General features: G+C 63.0%; 1 protein-coding gene across 16 annotated transcripts in view; it reads left to right on the top strand.

The window, feature by feature from the left end:
* The first annotated feature begins 4,666 nt into the window (after window positions 1-4,666).
* ABLIM2 (actin binding LIM protein family member 2) overlaps window positions 4,667-20,863 on the top strand; it is a 140,277-nt gene continuing 124,080 nt past the window's right edge. For all 16 annotated transcript variants that reach the window (XR_006202050.1, XR_006202049.1, XM_042937015.1 and 13 more), the window contains exon 1: window positions 4,667-4,810. Coding sequence is in view for 14 of the 16 variants with exons in the window: in XM_042937015.1 (XP_042792949.1) it covers window positions 4,801-4,810 (10 nt within the window). In the remaining 2 variants the exon portion in view is untranslated. The remainder of the gene's footprint in view (window positions 4,811-20,863) is intronic.

Raw genomic sequence — 20,863 nt, 5'->3', positions numbered from 1 at the left:
GCCCCTCCTGGGCTGTTCTCGAGAAACCCGACCCAAATCTCTACCTGACCCAGACTGTGTGAGGTCAGCCCCTGGGGGGCCACCCGGCTTTCCACCCAACATGCTGTACGTCCCAAGGCCTTCGTGTGTCTCAAAAGGGCAATAAACATTTTCAGGACAAATGCCCCCAATTTTGAAGCCATTTGCAGGCCCGTGGCACAGTGACACGTGCCTGTGCTTCTCGCAGGAGCATTTATCATGAAAAGAAAAGGGCCTTTCCCCGGGGTTCTGACCATCCCTTTCCAGCCTCCTGTGCAACCCAGCACCTGCCTGTCAGCACCGGGCAGGGCTGTTCGTGGGCCCAGGTGCTCTGACATCTTGGCCCAATGACACCGCCGTCCTCCTTGGAGCATGGCCTCGGAGCAGCATCCACACCTGAGAGCCTCCGGATCCCAAGGCGGCCGTGACAGTGCCAGAGGCAGCAGGCCGAGTGCCCGGGGCCCATCCAGGAGGGACAAAGGCCAGTGTTGCAGGTCAGAGGCTCCGGCCAGCGCTCCAACCTAGTCCACGAGAGTCTTGGAAATCTCCACCCCTTCTGTGCTTCCCCGACGTGAGGCCCGGCCAGGTTCTGTCCCCTTTCCAAGCCTATAGGGTACAAGACCACAGCCCTGCTTCAAGGGGTGTGGGAAGGATTAAATCAACTGGACCATGTAAGTTCCAAGGTGGGAATGGTGAGGCAGAGGCATGTGGGGCAAGAATGGGCATGGAGCTGGAAGAAAGGGCCAGGGGGCCACTGTCTGGGGCACCTGTGAGGGGCTTGAAGACCCCAGTGAAAGCTGTGATAAGCACTTGAGGTGGGAGGGGCCCTCAAGGAGCAGGTGAAGCCCCTTCCTTGTCTGCCAGGGGCCCAGAACACAAGGGTGTCCCTCTGTCTGCAGGAGGTGTGAGCCCAGCAGGAGGGGGCTGGGGGCGGGGAAGGCAAGCCCCCACTGCCTTATGGTTCCTTCTGTATCTGCGCCCACCCAGCCAGCTGTCCCTTGACTGTTAGCCTGGAACCTCCTTGTCTCAAGGAGCCCTTGAAGGTCCTCTGACACCCGCCCCCCTTTGCCTTCAGGGCCTCAGGTGGCATCATTTTCTATAATGAGTCATGTGACTTGAGAAAAAAATTCTCATTTTTTAAAAACTAGAACAGTGCCCAGTACACTAAAGGTGTTCATTAAAGGTGGATAGATGGGTGGATAGATGGATGGATGGATGGACAGACGGATGATGGAAGGATGGATGGATGGATGGAAAGACGGATGATGGAAGGAAGGATGGATGGATGGACAGACGGATGATGGAAGGAAGGATGGATGGATGGATGGACAGACGGATGATGGAAGGAAGGATGGATGGATGGATGGATGGACAGACGGATGATGGAAGGAAGGATGGATGGATGGATGGATGGACAGACGGATGATGGAAGGAAGGATGGATGGATGGATGGATGGACAGATGGATGATGGAAGGAAGGATGGATGGATGGATGGATGGACAGACGGATGATGGAAGGAAGGATGGATGGATGGATGGATGGACAGACGGATGATGGAAGGAAGGAAGGATGGATGGACAGACGGATGATGGAAGGAAGGATGGATGGATGGATGGATGGACAGACGGATGATGGAAGGAAGGATGGATGGATGGATGGGTGGATGGATGGATGGATGGAAGGATAGAGGATAGAAAGAAGGATGGATAGATAGAAGGATGAATGGATGATGGACGGATAGACGATGGAAGGAAGGAAGAATGGAAGGATGGACAGATGGAAGGATGAATGGATGATCGAAGGAAGGAAGGATGGATGGATGGATGGACAGACAGATGATGGAAGGAAGGAAGGATGGATGGATGGATGGACAGACGGATGATGGAAGGAAGGATGGATGGATGGATGGACAGACGGATGATGGAAGGAAGGATGGATGGATGGAGGATGGGTGGATGGATGGATGGATGGAAGGATAGAGGATAGAAAGAAGGATGGATAGATAGAAGGATGAATGGATGATGGACGGATAGACGATGGAAGGAAGGAAGAATGGAAGGATGGACAGATGGAAGGATGAATGGATGATCGAAGGAAGGAAGGATGGATGGATGGATGATGGATGGATGGTTGGATGGATGGATGGGGGGTGGGTGGATCGATGTAAGAAATACACGAGAAAAGAAAACAGTCTTTAGGGGAAGTGATGTGTCTCCCGGATCTGTTTTAATAACAATGGTGATAACAACACCTATGGGGCTCTGACTTCTTGCCAGACACATTACTCCGTTATTCTCCTAACAAACCCTACTGGGGTTCATACTGTGCTTTGAAAGGTAAGAAAAATGATGCACAGAGAGGGTGAGCAAGTTGCCCGAGGTCACACCTGGTTCACAGTACCAGGGATGAGAACCAAAGTGTGGGTCAGTCTATCCAATCAGTCAGTGGCGGCAGGTGCTGTGCAGGAAGAGAGGACACGCGAGCAGGCCTGCCCCGGTGACAGGTCCCCTTGCCGGGGCACCTGCTGAGGGCGGAGGGCTGGCAGCATAGCCACAGACCTGGGTCAAGCCCCTCCCTTACCTCTGATTTGCTGGGTGACTCTGGGCAGGGCCTCCTTGGGCCTTAGGTTCCGTCCTCTTGAAAGAATGTACCAGAATCACATGACCCTGAGGTCTTTCCGGGTTGAAAACTGCTGTGACCCCCCGCCCCCTTCCTGCTGTTTCATGCCAGCTCCATGGGGAGGCCCGGGGTGGCCACACAGCAGGCTGAGCTCTGGGACCAGCCAGGAACCAGGCTAACCACACCCACCCTGACTCACACCCGCATCCACACCTTGGTTTTTCCCGAGGCCGGGCGGTGTGACCTCGGCCTCCCTGCCGTCCTCACCAGGCTCTGCGGAGGAAATCATATGCTTCCAGGAGGTTCCTAGGGATCTTTGGAGACACGGGGGTGCTGATGCTTCTGCCAGGGAGGAAGCAGGACTGCGGGGGGCTCGGCAGAGAGCTTCCTGAGGAGGGTGAGCGGTGGCAGGGGTGCTCCCACCCTCTCCTGCCTCCATCCTTCTCCCCCTTCACTCCACAGACGTTTGTGGGGATTGTGGGGAGAGCCCGCTCTGCCACAGACCCCGTGCAAGGCACTGAGAACAACAGTGATAATGATGGCATGATGTCCAAGACGTTTATCGATCTCAACTCAGAGGCGTGCACGGCATACATTAGCGTGTGTAATCCCCAGAACCGTCCTGTGAGGCAGGAGCTCTGTCTGGTTGGATGATGGACACGAGGCACCTTGCACGAGCAGGTGAAGCTGGGCTCCCTACCAGGTGGGTCAGACCTCAGGCTCCTCTGTCCCTGCTGGCCTGCATCTGCCCGGCCAAGACCGATGACCCAGATTTCATGCTCTCAGCCGACTTCGCTCATCGGTCCTGATGCCCACATAAGGGTCTTGCTCAGGGTCGCGTTAAGAGGGGAAGCCGAGCGGGGAGGGAGGCATCGGACCCTCGCACCACACCGCGCTTGTGTTCTGGGGAAAAGCCCAGAACAGGGATTAGAGCCTGCAGCTGCAGGGCCAGCCACCAGGGCAGGCCTCCTGGGGTTGCTAGGGCGCCCGGCCGGGCCTGACCGGCCTTGCCTGTGGCCGGTTCTGCTGGGCCTGGGCTTTCCCTGGAGTCCGGGGTAGATGGGCCAGAGAATCTGCTCCCGCTTCGGTATGCCATTCAGAGTCCACGTTTTCTGCGGCCAGCCCTCCTTCCCTTGTTGGCTGCATCTCCCAACAGCCTTGGCCCAAGCCAATCGTCCTCCCGCCACCTCACCCCGCCGTGCCAGGTCCGGAAGCCTGCCTCCCGAATGTTCCTCCAGTCCAGTCGCCTGCACCCCAAGGACCCCTTTTGTCAGTACCAGGCACCAGCGGGTTCTGCCCGCTCCCAGTCCTTTCCTGAGGCCCACCCCTAGTCCTTCCCTCTCCAGGACTCGGACCCCGCCCCGTGCTGGGCTCCTGACGTCACAGAGGGCAGTCGGTGACAGCGGGGGGGGGGGGGGGGGGCGGAGACTGGGGCCGGGGACCACCGTGGGGTAGGACGCGGCCCCTCCTAAGGCGCCAGCCAGTGCAGCGCGGCGGGAGCCTGCGGTGTGTTGCCCTAGACCTGGAGTCGGGAGCCCCGCGCCAGCCCGCGCCCCGCCTCGGTTTCCCTGTCTGCACAACTGGGTGAGGCGGGGGTTGGCCCAGGTCTTCAGGGCCCCCTGCAACTCCACGACTCAACTGGAGCTGCACCAAGCTCTTGTCCCTTGGCTTCTCTCCCTGTCACTCCCGGGCTCTCGGGAGCCGCCGCCAGCCAAGGCGCCAGCCAGGCCGCTTTGACAGCCCCGCAGAGACCCACCGGCCGCGGCGGGAGGCCGCAGCGGCGTCGCCTGGCTGCGCGTGCGCGGGCCGCGCTGCCTGCCGGGACTTGTAGTTCGTCCGTGCGGCGGCTGGGCCGCGAAGGCGGAGCGGCGGGGGCGCTGCGCCTACACTTCCCAGGGCGCGTCCTGCCAGCGGCGCGGCGGGGGCGGAACGGGGCGGGGCCGCGCGAGGGGGCGGGGTTGGCGGGGGGCGGGGCCGGCGGGGCGGGGCCGGCGCGCCGGGGGGCTGCGGCGGCGCTGCGGGCGGGCGCGGACCTTGCCCGGGGCTGGCGGACCCGGGAACCCGCGGGCTGGCGGGCTGGCGATCGCGCGGGCGCGGCCCCTGCGGGCAGGAGCCTCGGGCCGCCGCAACGCCGGACCGCCCGCCTCCCTGCTGCCGCCGAGATGAGTGCAGGTGAGTGTGGGGACCGAGGGACCGGCGCGTCCCCGAGCTGGGTCGCGGCGCAGCGAGGGCTGTGGGGGCATTCTGGGGCTGCACCTGCAGCACCGGGGAAATCACCCACTGGCTCCACCCAACTCTTGTCCCGGGGTCTTGGCAAACCCGAGGGGCGGTCCGCAGCCCCCTGCCCCTGCGCCTGCGGCGCGCGCAGCTCTGCAGCCCGGGCCGGAGACCCCTTCCCACCGCGCCGGCCCGGGTGGCTGCGCCCGGCTGTCTGGAAGGCGCCACTTTTTTGCTTCTCACGGGTCCCGGGTCGCTGCAGGTTGCAGAAGCGGGCGGAGCAGGGCCGCCGCAGACCCTGCCACGGAGAGGTGTGATGACTTGGGGGGCTTTGCGGCAGGGGGTGCCGCCCTTGTGCTGCGCTCGCGCCGCCTGAGCGGGGTGGGGGGGGGGCGTCAGGTCGACCCCCGGCGTCTTGGGCTCTTCAGCTGCAGGTTTGGGGGCACAGACCCCGCAGGTGGGTGCGACCCGCCCCATCTCCCACCGCTCGGCATCTCGGGCCCGCACCCCTGCGCGTCCCTCAGGCTGCCTCCCGCCGCACCCACCAGATCTGACAGCCTCTGTGTGGCCCTGGAAAATCCCACAGCGTCACAAGCCAGCCGCACCTACTGCGCTTGGGGAAACTGAGACCTATAGCAGGGAGGGCATGAGTCTGGTGCCCGGCCAGAGGGGCCCCTGATTTGAGAGTCTCCTGTGGCCTGGCACTGGGCGGAGGGTTGGTCCGTACCTTCCCTGGCAGGGAGGGGCCGTCACCCCATTTTTCAGGGTGCGAAGAGGCTCACCAGGCTTGAGTCCCTTGCTCGGCTCACGCAGCGGAGTGGGGATTCAAACCTGGTGCTCCCTGCCTCCTGTGTTCTTTCCTCTGAGCCTGTCTCGCCAAAGACTGCAGCATGGCCCTTGGCCATGGTGCAGAAACCACCCGGACAAGCTGGGGGGAAATGGGACCAGGGAGGGAGTGTGCATTTAGCGAGTGCTTGCCCCGAGCTCTGTCTTGGTTTAGGAGGGCTGTTTCCAGGGACCCATCTCGCAGGGGAAATAGTCCCCTCCCCCTCCAACCAAGGAAGGAGGGACCGCACTGGCAGTGGGCGTTGGGAGAGTGGCTGAGAGCAAATGGCAGGCAGCGGGAGGCAGAATTCTCTAGAAGAGGATTTCTGAAATGGCCAACCTGTTCTCTGGAGGTGGCTGGGGAGCGGGGCGCCCTGAGACCCGGCAGAACCTGCAGACACATTTATCTAATGGCAGGTGGGGATAATGACAGGGTGCACACAGGGTAATTTTAGGTTTTCTGTGATCATAATTGATGGTTCCGGTCCCTCCTGTAATCAAGGGGAACCCTGGAAGGAGCACCAGCATTTGTGGTCGTCTTGGGAGAGGGGCTCTGTGGGCACCGGGGGCCGTGCGGGGTCGTGAATCCAACGAGCAAGGGGGCTGGGGTTTGAACCGTGCTGTCCGCCTGGTGGCAAATTGTGATCTTGGCGAATGGTGGCACCTTCCTGAGTTCGGCTTCCTGGGGTGTGAAGACAATATTCCTGGCCACCTGGAGCGGATGAGATTCGAGTGGGAAACCCTGCACATAGTAGGTCCTCAGTAGCTTGTGATGGTCATTGCTAGGCGGCCACGTTCCCTTGTCTTTGTGAGTTTGCCCAGCCCTTTGGAAATGCCAGCGCGCCTGCTCCCGTCCACCTGTGGCTCATGCCCCAGATGTGTCCCCGGGCCGTTATGTGCACCCCACACCGCAGTGGGGGGAGCGGTGGTCCCGCGTGCCTGGCGCCTGGCTCTCGTGTGTGGCCGCTGTGCACATCTGGCGGGTCAGGGGCTTCCATCATCAATGAGGGCAAGTGCCCTGATGCCCCCCTCCCGCCAAGAAGACTGGCATCATCCCAGAGCTTGGTGCTAACAGGTGTAGGTGGGCATCACTCTGTCCGGCATCCAGCTGCCCAGATGGGCCCTTTGGGCAAAGCCCGAGAGTCTGTACAACCTTCCCAGGTCACAGGCTCCCCTCCTCCATGCCACCAGGCTGCAGGCACGTCTTCCTTCAGTTACATGATGTGGGTCACCTTTGAGATGGCTTGGGTGTGGCCTCAGGGCCCCGTGTATTTGCCTGCTTGGTTTGTGGCCTGTTATTTTGGGTGGCCAGGGAAATTGTCAGAGGCGGCATCCTGTGTCAGACCTAGATCCAGATCCCACGCGCTAGCTACGGGTTCCTTGTGCCTCAGTTTCCCTGTGGTATGGAGGGAATGCCCTTAGCTCTGCACGTAGCCTTGGCCTGCTGGCACGGGGGCCAGCAGATGAGGAGTGTGGTGGTCTCCTGACGTTGCAGCCTGTGGGGGGTCACAGCGGGCGAGGTGGGGTTGAGGGGAGTCCCTGATCTGGGAGGGGCCCCAGGGCCAGCTCTGATGGATGCCAGGTCCTCGAGCAAGACCCGTGCTCTGTCTGGGCCTAGATACTGTCCCTGGCGGCTGCAGGCCTGGCAGGTGGGCATCCCCAGCTGCTCAGAGGCTCCTGGCTCCTGGCCGGTTGGATCAATGTGCCGGGGCCGCCATAACAAAGCACCACAGACGGGGCGGCTTAACCACAGACGTTTATTCTCTTGCTTCTGGAGGCGGGAAGTTCAAGTTCAAGGTGAGGGCCCGGTTGGTTCCCGCTGAGGCCTCCCTCCTCGACTTGTAGACGGACCTCTTCTCTCTGTATTCACAGGGCTTTCCTTAGGTCTGTGTCTGGGTCCAGATTTCCTGTTCTTAACAAGGGCACGCCGCTCATGCTGGATTGGGGCCCACGTGACTGGCTTCGTGTTACCTGAATTACGCCATAGAGTCCCTCTCTCCAAAGGCAGTCCCGTTCTGCGTTACCAGGGGTAGGGCTTCAGCATGTGGATTTGGAGGGAGGCACGGGGAAGCTGAGGCCCGGAGAAGGGAAAGCAACCATCCAGGGTCAAGGAGAGAGTGTGGCAGAGCCAGAACCTGAGCCCCGGTCCCCTACTCTGGTTACCACAGCCCTTGGTATTTGGAACAGAGACACAGCCCTTCACCTAACCCGAGTGTGGACAAGGACCCACTGTGGGTAGCCGCAAAGGTGCTCACATCAGTGCCACAGGAAGTTAGCAGCTGCCTAAACGTGGAGGGGAGTGACGAGACACCAGCCCGCCGTGCGGTCACTCGTTCGGGGGGCTCATGCTTACCGCACGCCCGCCGTGTGCCCGGCACAGCGCCAGGCCCCCCGGGAAGAGCAGTGGACAAGAACCAACACAGTCCGCATCCCGCTGGAGCTGCTCACGGCCTGGGGGTGGGGGGAACATTCTAGTTAACAGTATGTGAGGAGGTTTTAACGTTGGGAGAAACGCTTGAGCAGACGAGTTTAATTTAGACAACGGCGGAGGGCAGGGTTGTACGTCATCCGCGATCTCCAGGCTGCAGACACAATAAAGGAGGAAAAGCCGGGGGATACGCGTCACGATGATGTCCGCAGCGGCCTCTCTCGTGGAAAGAGGACAAAGAAGGTTCCCCACGTCTGCGTCTTTATATACCCTCTGCGACTTTCCCAAGTTTTCTTCATTGCGTATGTTCTCCTTTTGCAGTGAAAGCGGGCAAGGAGTGCTGCCGAGTCTAAGCAGGGCGCACGAAGTCCGTGACTTGGTGGGAGTTCCAGAACATTCCGTTCTGCGGGGGCTGCTGTCCTTTGGCTGGGAGTGGGGGTGGACGGTGTTAGGGAGCTTCCCACAAGCAGGGGCCCTGGTGCCTGGCTTCTCTGCATGACTCTGTCAGAATCAGGTGCAGAAGACCAATCATCCTGACCCAGAAATCCATCTGAAAAGGGCGGTTTCTCGCCCGAGAACCAGCTGGCACGCTCTGGCTCCGCAGGGGCATCCCTGAGTCTGATCTGTTTCCTCTCGTGTTCAGGGGCACCCCCTGACCTGCCACCCAGGACCTTTGGATTCTGTCGTTGAGGTTAATTTGGGGTTAGATGGCATATTTTCTGGAATCAAGTTCTGACTTTGGTGAACTCTTTTTTTTTTTTTTTTAATGTTTATTCATTTTTGAGAGATAGAGACAGAGCATGAGCAGAGGAGAGGCAGAGAGAGAGAGAGAGAGGGAGACACAGAAGCCGAAGCAGGCTCCAGACCCCGAGCCGTCAGCACAGAGCCCGACTCGGGGCTCAGACCCACGAACCGTGAGATCATGACCTGAGCCGAAGTTGGACGCTTAACCCACTGAGCCACCCAGGTGCCCTTGACTTTGATGAACTCTTGGCGAGTCCAGTCTTAACTGTCCCAGAAAGGGGAGTGTCACCCTCGCTTATGGAGAAGTCACCCGCCTGGGACCCTGACTCCCCAGAGCATCATCTGGAGTGTGGGAGAGCTGAGCTGCGTGGAGGAGATGGTCGCCTCGGGGTGATGACAGAAGAGGGTGGGAAGGGCCCCAGCCGGCAGGGTCTGTCCTGGCACCGGTCCTCGGCGGGGCCAGCCGTGGTGGCCGACAGCAGCAGCTGCCGGGACTCTGGTCCCTCCCCTCTGCACCGACACGGGGACTTCCTCACACCCCTTGCTCTGCCCCTGCCTCGACAGGACAGGACAAGGCCTCCACTGAACTCGGGTGTCGACATTCCAGCTCGGTCACCTGCTGGCATTATTGATTGTGGAGCCTCTGTGTGCCTCCGATGCCGCCTCCCCCAGGGGTCTCGGGTAGGGACTGAGGGTGCGGGTCCTGACGTGTGGGAGAGGCTGGAGAAGTCAGCTAAAAGAGCTGCCACAGGAGAACACGGTGGTGTTCGGATCGCGGCTCAGTTGTGGGTGACGACCACGTTGGGAGCCACGGAGGGGACCGGCCAGATGTGTGCCGACTCGCATGGGCGGAAAGCCCTGGGCCTCAGGGCTGGTAGGACGCGGGGCAGAGCAACCTGAGCGGAGCGTCTCTGTTTACTCGGGGATGTTTCCGTTGCCGTGGCCTCTAGGGTGTCAGGAAGGACTGTACTTCAGTATCACCGCAGCCACGGCTCACGGGACGCTCCCTCGGGCCCCACGCCCGGCCAGATGCTCCTGAGTTCTCACAGTGCTTCTCGGGGCTGCCCGGGTGTCCCCATGACCGGAGGGAGGCGTCCCCGTGACGGGAGGGGAAGCAAATACCCAGAAGAGCCTGGTGGCCGCCTGGCGTCGTGCCACACCCGGGCTTGAACCCCATGTGCCCAGACACTCCTCTTCCCACGTGGGTGGGCTCTGTGCGCCCACCTTCCCCCCACTGCCCCCTGCGCTTGCCTGAGCTGGCTTTTCCTGCCATTTACTGCCCCCCAGTAATGCGTGGCTGAGAGTTTGGGTTGGATAAGGCTTGGCCATTTCGTAATAATGCTTTGTAGTGACGGGGGGACTACAGGGTCCATCTTGTCCCCTGGGGCATGAAGCATATTTGCATCGTTCAGGTGTAGCACCTGCGTTCCCAGAGCCAGGGAGGCAGAGCCAGACTCCAACCCAGCTCTGTCTGCCTCCAGAGGGCACGCTCTTTCCCCTGCCTTCTCCAGGGGCTCCCGCCTGGGGTCCTGGCACCACCCAGAGATCTGCATCCACATGGCTCAGACCACGAGGGAGAATTTCACCCCATCAAGCCCGCAAGCCTCTCTGTAGCCCGGCCCCACTGGCCCTGGTTCTCCCTTCCCCCAGGTCCCCGAGACCTTCTAGAGCAGCAGTCACGACTGCCCCGCGTCCCCGCTGCGGCGCCCGGCCCAGCCCCCCCGGCATCATCCAGCCCCATGGGTCGTGCCTCAGCTCCCGGGAATCCCAGCTCCACCCACCCGGGCCGCTGTGTGACGTTGGGCAGGCTGTCTTCCCTCTCTGGGCCTCAGCGTACCCGTCTGTAAAGACAGGGCCTACCGTCACCCTCAGGGATGTGACCCGCTTCTGACAACCCTGTCCCCCCCTCCACTGTCCCCAGAGAGATGGTCTGAGCTTGAGGCTGAGCCAGCATCTCAGGGAAGCATGGCCCCCGTCATCCTTTTCTGCCACGTAGAGCTCGTCTGACAATTCGGTGGCAGGAAGCACTTGGCCTTTACACGGAGGCTCCCTGATGTAAGGGGGCTTCTCCGCAGCCTGCCAGGGAAGCCACGTCTGTGGGCGTCTGCCTCGTACCCGAGCCGGGATGCCCGCATCCTCCCTGTCCGTGGGCAGGACTGGGGAGGGCGGAACGTGTGCTTTGCATTTCGTGGCGCTCACTTTCCCTTGGCCGCAGCCAACAGCAAGCCCCGCTGGGTGCCGGGGCTGGTCCTGGGCGCCTTCTGCCTCCGTGGGCTCCTAGGCTGGTGGCAGCCCAGCCAGGCTTCTACTGAACAGGACGCGTTTGGGGGGCTCTGTGCGCCATTTGCCTCGCCTGAAGATTTCTAAGCAACGAGAGAGGTCGTGTTGATGCCTTGGAAAGTACCGTCGGTGGCTTGGGGGTCAGGCTGACCTGGGCTCCAGTCCCAGTTGTCATCTGCTAGTTGGGTCCCGGCATCTGGGTTGCTTAGCTGCTCTTTGCCTCAGTTTCCCCACCTATAAAGTGGCGATAAGAGCACTCCAGCCTTCTCCAGTGTTTGCCAGCATCCAGAGCCTCTCTCTGACCCTCTGCCTCTCCTCGGACGTGGGCGGCCCCAGGATCCTACCGGAAGATGATGTCTCAGTTGGGGCTGCAGGTGGGTGTGAAGTTCAAGAAGGAGGAGTTGCCAGGACCATCCCCGTGGCCCCCACTTCAGGTTCAAATCCATCAGGATGACTCCCCCCGCCCCCAGCCTTTGCCCTGTGATGGCTACAGTCCAGGTGCCTCTGGGGACAAGGACGTGGGTCCAGGCAGACTGACGGGGGAGCGACCCAGGAGGCACAGGTTGAGAAGACGAGGGGGGAGAAGGGGAGGGGGGAGAGTGGGGGCAAAGTGGTGCATGGGTTTGCAGCACGGAGGGGTCAGCCAGCTCCCGTCCTTGTCTGCCATGGGAGACCTAGGGGTGGGGAGGGGACAGGTGTCACCGCAGCTGCCACACCCGCTGTGGCTCCCACGTGCTTCGGATATGGTCCAGCCTCAGCTCAGGGCCACCTCTGTTCCCAGCCATCAGCAGCCCCTCAAGGGCTCAAAGCCATTCCAGAATGTTCCGATGACTGTTTATTGAGCACCCACTGTGTGCGGAGCGCTGTCCTTGCTTGTGGTACCCAGACGCCCTTGCTTGCCTTTTTCCTGCCGCTTTCTCCACTGCCCCCCCCCCCCCCCGGCCCCCGTGCTGGAGCTCCTCCCCCTCAGTCTTCCAGGCTTCCAACCAGAGCTCCAGACCGGCTGTGATGCTATCCCTGCTCTCTCGGGGACTTCACTGCCCTCCCTCCGCAGAGCTGGTGGGCGGTGGGCAGGGCTGGGGTCTCCTGCTGAGGACCAGGGTTAGGTCCCGCCCCTCCCCCAATGCCTCGTCTGGGATGGTGTGGTGAGCTGAGTAATGGCCCCCTGAAATGTCCCTGTCCTTGTCCCCAGAACCTGGGCCTATGTTGGAAAGGGACTTTGCAGATGGGATTCAGTTAAGGACCTTGCCTTGGGGAGACTACCCAGTGGGCCCCTCGTGATCCAGGCCCCTCAGGAGAGGGAAGCAGGAGGCAGAGAGGGGAGAGGAGGGCCGAGGCAGAGGTCAGAGGAGGGGGGACCGAGGAGGGTCTGGGAGCCTAGGAACCAGGCGCCTCCAGAAGCTGGACGGGGCGGACGAGGGGTCCTCCCCGGGAGCCTCCAGGAGGAGCCGGCCCTGCGGACCCATTTCAGACTCCGAACCCCAGACCTGTGAGAGATGACGTCTGCTTCAAGCCTGTAGGTCTGTGACCATTTGTCGCAGCTGCTGCCTGCGACTCCGACGGCCCACGTTCCCCACCTTCCCTGCTGCTGGGTCGGGAGGCCCAGGGAGAGGCAATGTCTGCAAAGGGGGGATTGTTCCCGACCTCCTCAGGGGTGCGAGGCTGTGTGGTTTCAGTGCACGCATGCGGCCAGGGCCTCCTGCTCCTGGCGGTGTTTGGGGAGCACCTTCGTGAATAATGAATGCGCGAGGACTGCCCGTTGGAAGAGGAAAGGCAGGGAGGGGCCGGTGTTTACCGAGAACCTCCGGGCTCCCGCTCCGGCTCACGTGGGCCTCTCGGTGTCCAGGGCGGTGGGGTCGTGCCCCAGGCTCCGGACGCCTGGCCAGGGCGCCCGCTCACCGACTGGGTGGGGCCTGCGCACGGATGGTCCGTGTTCTGAGCGTTCCTCCTGATTAGTCCCAGCTTCCTGACTGGGTGGGAAACCGGGGCTGGACGTCCGTGGTGTGTCCCATAAGTCACCAGCCCGGATTCCAGCCTGCGAAATCCTGGATCCAAACCCACATCGCCCCTGCTCACGTGGCCCTCTTGGACCTCAGCCAGCCTTCCTCTCTTGTGGTCAGTGTCAGACCTGACCCCCAACATCTGTGCGGTTTCAGACGGTCCACGTCTGCGGGGTCTGGAGCCAGGCCTTTCTCTAGTTCTGGGGGCACAGTCTGACACCCCCCGGGTGGGTGGGGGCAGGGGGATCTCACACAATCTGCTTTCCCCCGGTACCGGGTGAGCCCGGGTCTCGGGATGGTGCGTGAGCAGCTCTGGGGTCGGTGGGAAGACATAGGACGGTCTGGTGGAGAGGTGACTGGGTCCTAGCTCTGGCTGCGTCCCCCCCGGCAGGTGCCTCCACCCTCGGAGGCCTCACCCCTCACGTGCCGTTGGGGTTGGGGGCGTCTTCCGGGTCCTGCCAGCCCTGCACCCGGGTGTGGGCACCTCGGGACACAGGATTTGCTCTCAGGCAGGCAGGTGATGGCAGTGGCCGCGGTGTTTCCCACCCGGGGCCCCGGCACCCCGAGCACACCTCCCGCTGCCCCTGTGACGGCTGGGGCCTCTTGCCCGTGCGACACCTTAGGCACTGTTCAGCCCTCTGGGTCCCTGCCCACTGCCTCTCTCACCCACCCGCCTCAGGTAAAGCAGCAGCTGGTCGGACCGAGACGTGAGAAACGTTTCTGGATGCGCAGGCCTGTGCCCGACACACGGAGGGCGCTGGGCAGACCAGGGCGGCAGGGACCCTTCCCCGTGGAGGTCACAACCCAGACAGACAGGGAACAGGTGTATCGGAACCTGGTGGGAGGCCGAATGGGGACAGGACAAGAGGAATCGCGTCTGTATGGCATCAGGGAAGGCTTCCTGGAGGAGAGGGCACGGACTTGAGTCCCAGGACCGGCACGTGAGTGGTGACTGGGGAGGCAGGAGGCTCAGCACGAAGGCAGGGAGGTGGGGAAGGAGGGTGTCCGGGCATCAGCAGACCGTCCGGTGGGGCCAGAGCGGATGAGCCGCACGGCAGGGGTCAGGCCGGGCGGTGAGGAAGGAGTCAGGACGGCGACCAGGTGTGAGCGCCAGTGGTGGGCCCGGAGCCATGGCGCTGGCGAATGTCTGCCGTCCTGCCGTGGTGCCAGCACCCCCGCGTTCAAGCCCAGATCGACTCGTGGGCCTCCGAGGCCCCCCGATCCGCCTCCTTGTTTGTCGTTCTGATCTAGTGGTTCGCCTCCCACTGAAACTGGGCCTGGCCTGCCAAGTGCTCGGGGAGTAGTTGTGGGTGCGGGGTTACGCGCATCAGCTCCCTCACACACGTCCCGGGGTGCTGCAGAAATCAGGAAATGCGATATGTGTACAAGAAGCCCGGCATCCAGCGAGGCGCCTCCCTGCCTGTCCCTAGTGGGGGAGGGAGTAGGGTGCAGTGTGGGTGTGGCTAAAGGGCAGGGCGGGTGTGGGTGCAGGGCAGTGTGGGCGTGGTTGCAGGGCCCAGAGCGTGTTGTGGGGCGCGGCCCGGCCACGGGCTACTGCACGGGATGGGCGGGGGCCCCAGTGCTGGGTGGGTGGGGGCTCCTGGTGCTGGGGGACGAAGGGTGGCGGTGCCCCGTCTGCAGGCCACCCGGGACTCGGGCTGCCTTGATTGCTCTCCCCTGCAGGCCCTCTAGTTCCCTGCTCGCTCTGTCTCCCTGGCCAAGCCGGGCCCCCCGAAGCCTGTAAGGCCTAGGGCTGGCATGACGCGTCCCGCCACCGATGCTGCCTCTTCCCCTCCTCCCTCGGCCTCCGGTCTCCTGCACCGCGGTCCCTTCTCTGTCTGTGCCCTTGTGGGCAGTGGCTCAGCCAGCAGGCTTTGAAGGAGCCGAGAGGACTTTGGACAGGCAGTGGCTTATGTGCCCGAGCCCCAGGGCAGGGAGGGGTGGGGGCCGGTGAGGGCCTCTAGGGGGGCTCGTTGCAGCCCAGTGCAGGAAGCTCTCCTGGCAGGTGATGCCGTCGGCGAGGTCACGGGGCTGGAGAAGAGGGGACTCAGCCCCTCCTCACTGGAGGGCGATGCGCAGCAATAATTTCCTCACCATTCTGGAGGCCGGCGGGCCGCTCCCCCCAGCGTCACCGGGCTGAAGTGAAGGTGTCAGCGGGGCCACCACTCCGGGGGCTCCGGGGAGAACGCACTCCTTCCTCTTCCAGCTTCTGGGGCAGCGACCCCCCATCCCTTCCCGCCCGTCTCCCCTGCCTCCCTCCCACCAGGACGCTCGTGAGTGCATCAGGACCTGCCCGGACCATCCATGACGGTCCCCGTCTCGAGACCCTTAACCGGATTGCACCTGCGGCGGAGGGCATCCCCCAGCATCTGGCAGACAGCCTCCATGCCCACCGCTTCTGGGACCCGCACTTGTCCTCACCCTGTGGGGTCTCCAGCCCGGCAGAGGGTTTTCGAGGATGACTTCTCATTGGGGAAAAAAAAAAAAAATGCGACTCTTAACTCGGCTAAATTTAAACTTCCCCAAACCCCATGAGCTGGATCCCGTCACAGACTGCTGACTGGGGCGCCAGCTTCAGGCACACCCACCGAGCCTTAAGTACATCCGCGCCCTCTGGTAGAGGAATCGCTTCTTCGGGACTCTTTCTGCAGAGGCTCTGGAGCACAGACACGGGTTTGTCGTCCGGCGCAGGGCGGGCACGCTGTGCACCGTGGCCCGTCCCGCCCCCAGAGCACGGGGCACGTTCATCACTGTCCCTCCAGTGGGGGCTCTCAGACCCGCTTCTAAATGGGTTGTATTTATTGGCGTTTCCTGAGCCGGACGTCAAGATAGAGAAGATCCTAAGATATTCGTTAATTCGACGGATAATAAACAGCCCTTTGTATGTCAACATGTGTTTTTAGTGGCCCGAGGGGCGTTGGTTCACAGTCGGGCAAGTCTCCTCAATGTCCGGCTTGAGAGACGACGGCTGGACTTCACCTCCGGCCTGTGTCCAGCCGTCCCGATGCCGCACGTGCCCTCGGGACGAGGTGCGAGTGGACCCGGGAAGCAGCATCTGAATCTTGTTCCGAAAGTGGCTCTTACTCCCCGACGGGGTCTCGGCCCCCGCCCCCCAGTGCTCCCAGCCCACATTCCTTGGAGAGCCGCCGGTCCAGGCGGGGTGCCCTGCAGTCGTGACGACGGTGATGAGGGGTCGGCGAGCCCACGCGTCAGTGCTGGCGACGGGTGAGGAGCAGGGGACGCGGAATCCCACGCGCCGCTCCGTGTCCGGGACGCACGCACGGAAGACGCGCGGGGAGAAAACGCAGCACCGCGCGGGAGGGTCGTGGGCACCTTTTGCGCCCCGGCTGACGCCGGGCTGCTCCTGCCGACCCACTTTGAGGACGCGCAAGGGGCAGGGTTCGGCTCAGGGAGGCTTGATTTGAGCGCAGCTGCCCGGCTCTCCGGGCCCCGCGCCGGCTCCGGGGACGCATTCCCCATTTCGGGAGGAGCGTGCTCGCCGTGGAAGTGGGGCGGTGGGTGGCACGACGCGTGACCAGCACGGGAGTTTCACGCGGGCGTGTGCGTCGGCTGCAGTTACGGACGGGAGGGGGTTCTGCTCTGGAGCAGATTCCAGGGTGGTCCGTGAGGAGAGAGCCGGGGTGCCCGCACCCCGCCGAGCTGCAGCAGAAAAGCTAAATATAGCCCGGGCCTGTGCCGGTCTCCGCAGGGGCCCCCGCCCCCGCCGCCGCGGCGGGAGCTCAGGGGAGCGATTGATTTGTCTAATAAAAATCGATGTCTGCTGCTCGCGGAGCATCTAGTAACGCCGGGCCCGGCGGAGAAGTCGCGGATCCCCGTGGGGTGGGGGCGAGGCTCCCACGCTGCGTGCGCACAGGGCGCTCTCGCTCGGGACGCGCGACGTGCCCGAGGTCAGGCGGCTGGTGACGGGGCGGGGGGGGGGGGGGGGGGGGGGGGGGGGGGGGGGGGGGGGGGGGGGGGGGGGGGGGGGGGGGGGGGGGGGTGGGGGGTGGGGGCGGGGTTCACACGGGCCTGGCCGGCTCTCGGGAGACCCCCCCCCCCCCAGTGCCGCCTCCCCCAGGGACATGTGTCTCCTCGTGAGGTCTCCAGATCGTCCTGCTTCTCCGTAAAAGGTGCCTCGGGGGTGGCGAGAACGGCCGTGGCGAGAACGAGAGCAGTGGACAAGTATTGGCCATTTGGCCCCCCGGACACTGAGGGGTGGCGGCCACATGCCTGTTTTGCAGGTGGGGATGTGGAAGCCAGGTGGCTCGGAGAAGGCCACCTGGAGTCCCCAGCTGGCAGGTGGAACCAGCATTTGCCCTCGGGCGTTCCCTTTGGACTCTGGGCTCCCGCTGACCTGTGACGTGCCTCCTGTGATCTGCACCAAATGTGGGTCAGCTTCCCGCCGACGCCTCCTGGGACCCTCTGCGACCCTGCGTGACCCGTCCCTGAGCTCAGAGCCTGCGTTGGTTCATGTGCGTGTGGGGTTTTCCTCCACACCTCGGCTGGCCGAGGCCGGGGGGCTCCTGACTCTCCGATGGCTGGGCTGCGGCTGGGCTGGGGTGTCGGCGGTGGCTGTCACTGCCCAGAGCCCTGGGGACGGGGTAGGAAACATTCTGAAAGGGTCTTATACAGAAACCGTTGCTTTTCTTAAAATAGGACCCACAGCCTCCAAGGTGGGTACCTTGGAAAGGGCATCTTGCTAGAAAGTGGGGTCCTGAGGGCCGTTTCTGCCCCATCCCAGTGGCCTGGGGACCAGCACTGATGTCCTGCTCGGGGCTCTGATGCCTCCCTTCCTGGACCTTCTTGACTGACTTCCTATTTCCTCTGTGAGGACCTGCCTCTCCCTGGTGGGGGGGACTGATATCAGGAAGGACACCCCCTTCGCAGAAGACCCTTCTCTCTGCCCCAAAGGAGGGGGCCCCGTCCTGGGTCCCGTGGGCGGCACGGCAGCATCTTCCAACCCGCAGCCAACCAGCCCAGCGTCCATGGGGGAAGGGGGGGGGCAGAGGCGGTGGCTTCACTTGAGTGTATCGATCTGCTGGCCAGGTGCTGGAGGTGACCCTGAGTTAGTTCCTCGTCCAGGCATAATGAGAAAGCCAGACGGTACGTGATGAAAACACAGCATGAGAAAGCACTTCTCTGGGGACAGAGAGAAGCCGGCTAGTGAAGCTGTTCGGAGAGAGAAATCCTGGCAGGCTTCCTGGAAGAGGTGGCATTAAGCAAGTAGGTGTTAGCCAGACAAAGCCGTGGGGAGAAGGGCGCCCCGCAGCAGGCACAGAGCCCTGGAGGAGAGACTGGAGGGTGTGCTGGAGAAACTCCACCGGTGTCGGTGCCCCAGGTTAGGCCCTGGGTAAGGTGCCAGGGCCCCACAGCCCTGTCTGCCTCTCCTGTACGTGGTCTCCCGCGCCTGTTTGGCATCGCGCTCGCAGGTGGTGTTCAGGGAGCATGTGAGGGGCTGAAGAGGCACAGGGGAGAGGAGGGGAGAGGGAAGACTTCGTGCTTCCGCAGGCACAGACCCTGCGTCTTCTGACAGGGCTGCTGGGGTCCAGGGTGCTGGCGACTCAGCCGGTGATGCCAGGCCAGGCCAGGTTTAGGGGGCTGTGGGTGTCACGACCCCTGCAAGAGAGATATTGCCCAAGAGCTGGCGTGCCCGGGTCAGGGAGGGCTTGCGGGTTCCCGTGCAGGGGAGAGGGAGGCGGGAGCAACAGAAGGGACGCCGTGCTGAGGCCCCTCCTCGTCCTCCCCACCTGCTGCCGAGCTGTTTTCCGTGGCCCTTTGGCCCCTCTGGACTGCGGTTCCTCGAGGGTCACGTGGGGTCAACCTCCTCTGAGGGCTCAGGGACAGGGGTGCTATCTCGGGGAGGGAGGTGGCACTGGCTGGGCGGGAGAGAGGCTGGGCGTGCCGGCCAGCCCCTGTTCTGGAAGCCTGGACCCCCCCCTCCCACGCAGCAGGCTGACCCCGCAGCCCGTCCACAGCTCTCCTGAGAATAGCAGAAGCAGCCCTTTTTCAGGCTTTCCCCATGTCATTAAATCTGTGGCTCTGTGAAGCCAGGGGACACAGGTGACAAGGGCGTGTGCCCGCTGTGTCTGAGGTGAAGAGCCATCTCAATGACTACGGCGCTCTCCCCGGCCGGGGGCTGCTGGGGCAGCGACGTGAGGTCCCCCAGACTCCCGCCGTCTGGAAGTCCGGTCCGGCGAGGGAGGCTGGCAGGGGACCATACAGGCACAGGCCTTAGTGCCTCAGTGCCACCTAGACCAGCGGGACTCAGAGACCAGGGAGGGGCCTCGGGCCAGTCCGAAACCCTGGTGACAGCCGGGCCGCGGCTGTCCCAGTTCTGGAGTAGAACCTTCTCCATTCCCCACGGCGTGCCCGACTCCAGGGACCGCGGCAGTTTGGCAGCGGACGTCTGTGGCTGGCGGTGGGTGGGGACGGTCACTGGCCTCCGTGGCAGCAGCAGGGGAGTGTTGACCGGCGGGCAAGGAGGGGCCGCCCCACCACCGCTGCCACGGAGGAGCTGGGCCCCTCCCCGGCCTCTGAGCTCCGTGGCAGGTGCCGGGCTGTTCGTACCCCTTCCTGTTCAGACACTCGTCCGCTCTCTGTCCGAGGTGATGGAACCGTGCGACACACGGCCGAACGTCAGCAAATTTGGAATGCGGAGGAAAGGAGGGCGAGCCAGCGCGCTGAGAGCGTCGTCGACAACGGTCCTCCTACTTAGAACCCAGAATCACGCTGGCAAACGGGGCTCCCGTGTGCAGACCCGCGAGGGACCTGCCCCGAATACTGAGCACAGCGGATCCACCCTCCCCCGCGGTGTCCTGTGCGACCGCTGAATTATTCAGATATCGATTACTTGACTCAGCTTGAACAAAGAGACCCGAGTCGCATTCGTGGCTGGCAAAGGCCACTTCCCTGCGTGCCCGCGAGCTTCTGGCGAAGGGAAATGAATTGCAGGCAAACGCTGAACCAGGCCCCATGTGGCCGTGGTCTGGCGAAGGAGGACGGTGGGCTGGTAATTAACTGCGGGGCACGTCCGGGCCCGGACTGGCGGGTCCCCACGGGTCTTCCGTAAGATTGTAGCTCATGTTTCTTCCCAGCTCTGGGGTGTTTGTGACACCGTTAGTTTTTCCAGAATCCTCGGAAATACTCAGGGCTCTGGGGTGGAGGTGGGGGAGGCAGGACGCTGAGGCCACAGGGCCAGAGTCAGGGCTGCCTGTGCCCCGGGCCCCGGGCCCCACCCCCCGCCCTGAGATGGCTGGGGGTGGGGGGAGAGGGAAGGGGGATGGGTGGGGGCAGGGTGGAGGTCGGCTGAGCTCAAAGCCGGGTGGGATCACCTTGGAGGAGCAGTGCCCGCCCACCTGCCCCGCAGCAGGTGACCCCAATGATTTCAATGAGAAAAGAGGCTTTAAAAGACACGGTTCACACACCCAGGCCCCATTTGTGCTCACGGGAAGTGTCCTGGTCCTCGCCACCTCCCAGCGGCCTCTGGGCTCCCTGACGCCCGCCTGACGCCCGCCTGACGCCCGCCTAACTGGCCAGCCGGAGCCTGCCTCTCTGCTAAACTCTGTCACCAGCCCTCCACTGCCTCCCACACACATCTGGGTACCACTCTGGCCAGAGGGGACCTTACAGGGGGGCCCCGAGCATCCAGTTTTGCAAAAGCCAACTGATGAGCAGAAAAGGAAAAATCTGTGACTCCCAGCAACACAGGAACGCCCCCAGGCCCCACTGCGG

Source organism: Panthera leo, chromosome B1, assembly GCF_018350215.1.
Source record: "Panthera leo isolate Ple1 chromosome B1, P.leo_Ple1_pat1.1, whole genome shotgun sequence".
NCBI lineage: Eukaryota > Metazoa > Chordata > Mammalia > Carnivora > Felidae > Panthera > Panthera leo.
The sequence above is the reverse complement of the archived record's forward strand: the minus strand, read 5'-3'. Positions and strand labels throughout refer to the sequence as shown.